Genomic DNA, 374 nt, shown 5'->3' with positions numbered 1-374 from the left:
TGGCTTTGTACAACACCTGTTACTCCCTCCTGACGGCAGCCCTTTCCTTCACGGCCCCAAACGAGGCCCCTGAGGCAGAGGAGGAGCAGGGAGAGTCCTCAGATCACACATGTGTACTCTGTGAGCAGGTCAAGGACAAACCCAATCCCTGACCTCTCAGGTTATTAGGGACACTCAAAAGTACTCTTGTCATAAAAAATTGATTTTTGGCTCTAATAAAGTGGAGCAAAACTACACAGGAGTAAATAAAGAATTGAATGAAAACTGCGAGTCTGTGTTCTTTGTCTGTCCATGCTATTCACACAGTGCCGGGTGAGCCAGATGAGGCTGGAAGCCCACGCCTCATGCAGGCTTCTGTCTGGTCCCCGTGGTCC

At 50.0% G+C, this 374-nt stretch overlaps 1 protein-coding gene across 1 annotated transcript in view; it reads left to right on the top strand.

Moving 5' to 3' along the window:
• The window catches only part of LOC104982257 (heat shock transcription factor, X-linked-like), an 11,917-nt gene extending 11,765 nt beyond the window's left edge, over positions 1-152 (top strand). Inside the window, exon 3 of the mRNA XM_010831605.1 lies at positions 6-152. Coding sequence (XP_010829907.1) covers positions 6-152 — 147 coding nt within the window. The remainder of the gene's footprint in view (positions 1-5) is intronic.
• The last annotated feature ends 222 nt before the right edge of the window (positions 153-374 follow it).

The sequence above is a fragment of the Bison bison genome, unplaced genomic scaffold (assembly GCF_000754665.1).
Source record: "Bison bison bison isolate TAMUID 2011002044 unplaced genomic scaffold, Bison_UMD1.0 scf7180017864529, whole genome shotgun sequence".
Lineage (NCBI taxonomy): Eukaryota > Metazoa > Chordata > Mammalia > Artiodactyla > Bovidae > Bison > Bison bison.
Note: the sequence above shows the minus strand (reverse complement) of the source record. Positions and strands in the feature narration are given on the sequence as shown.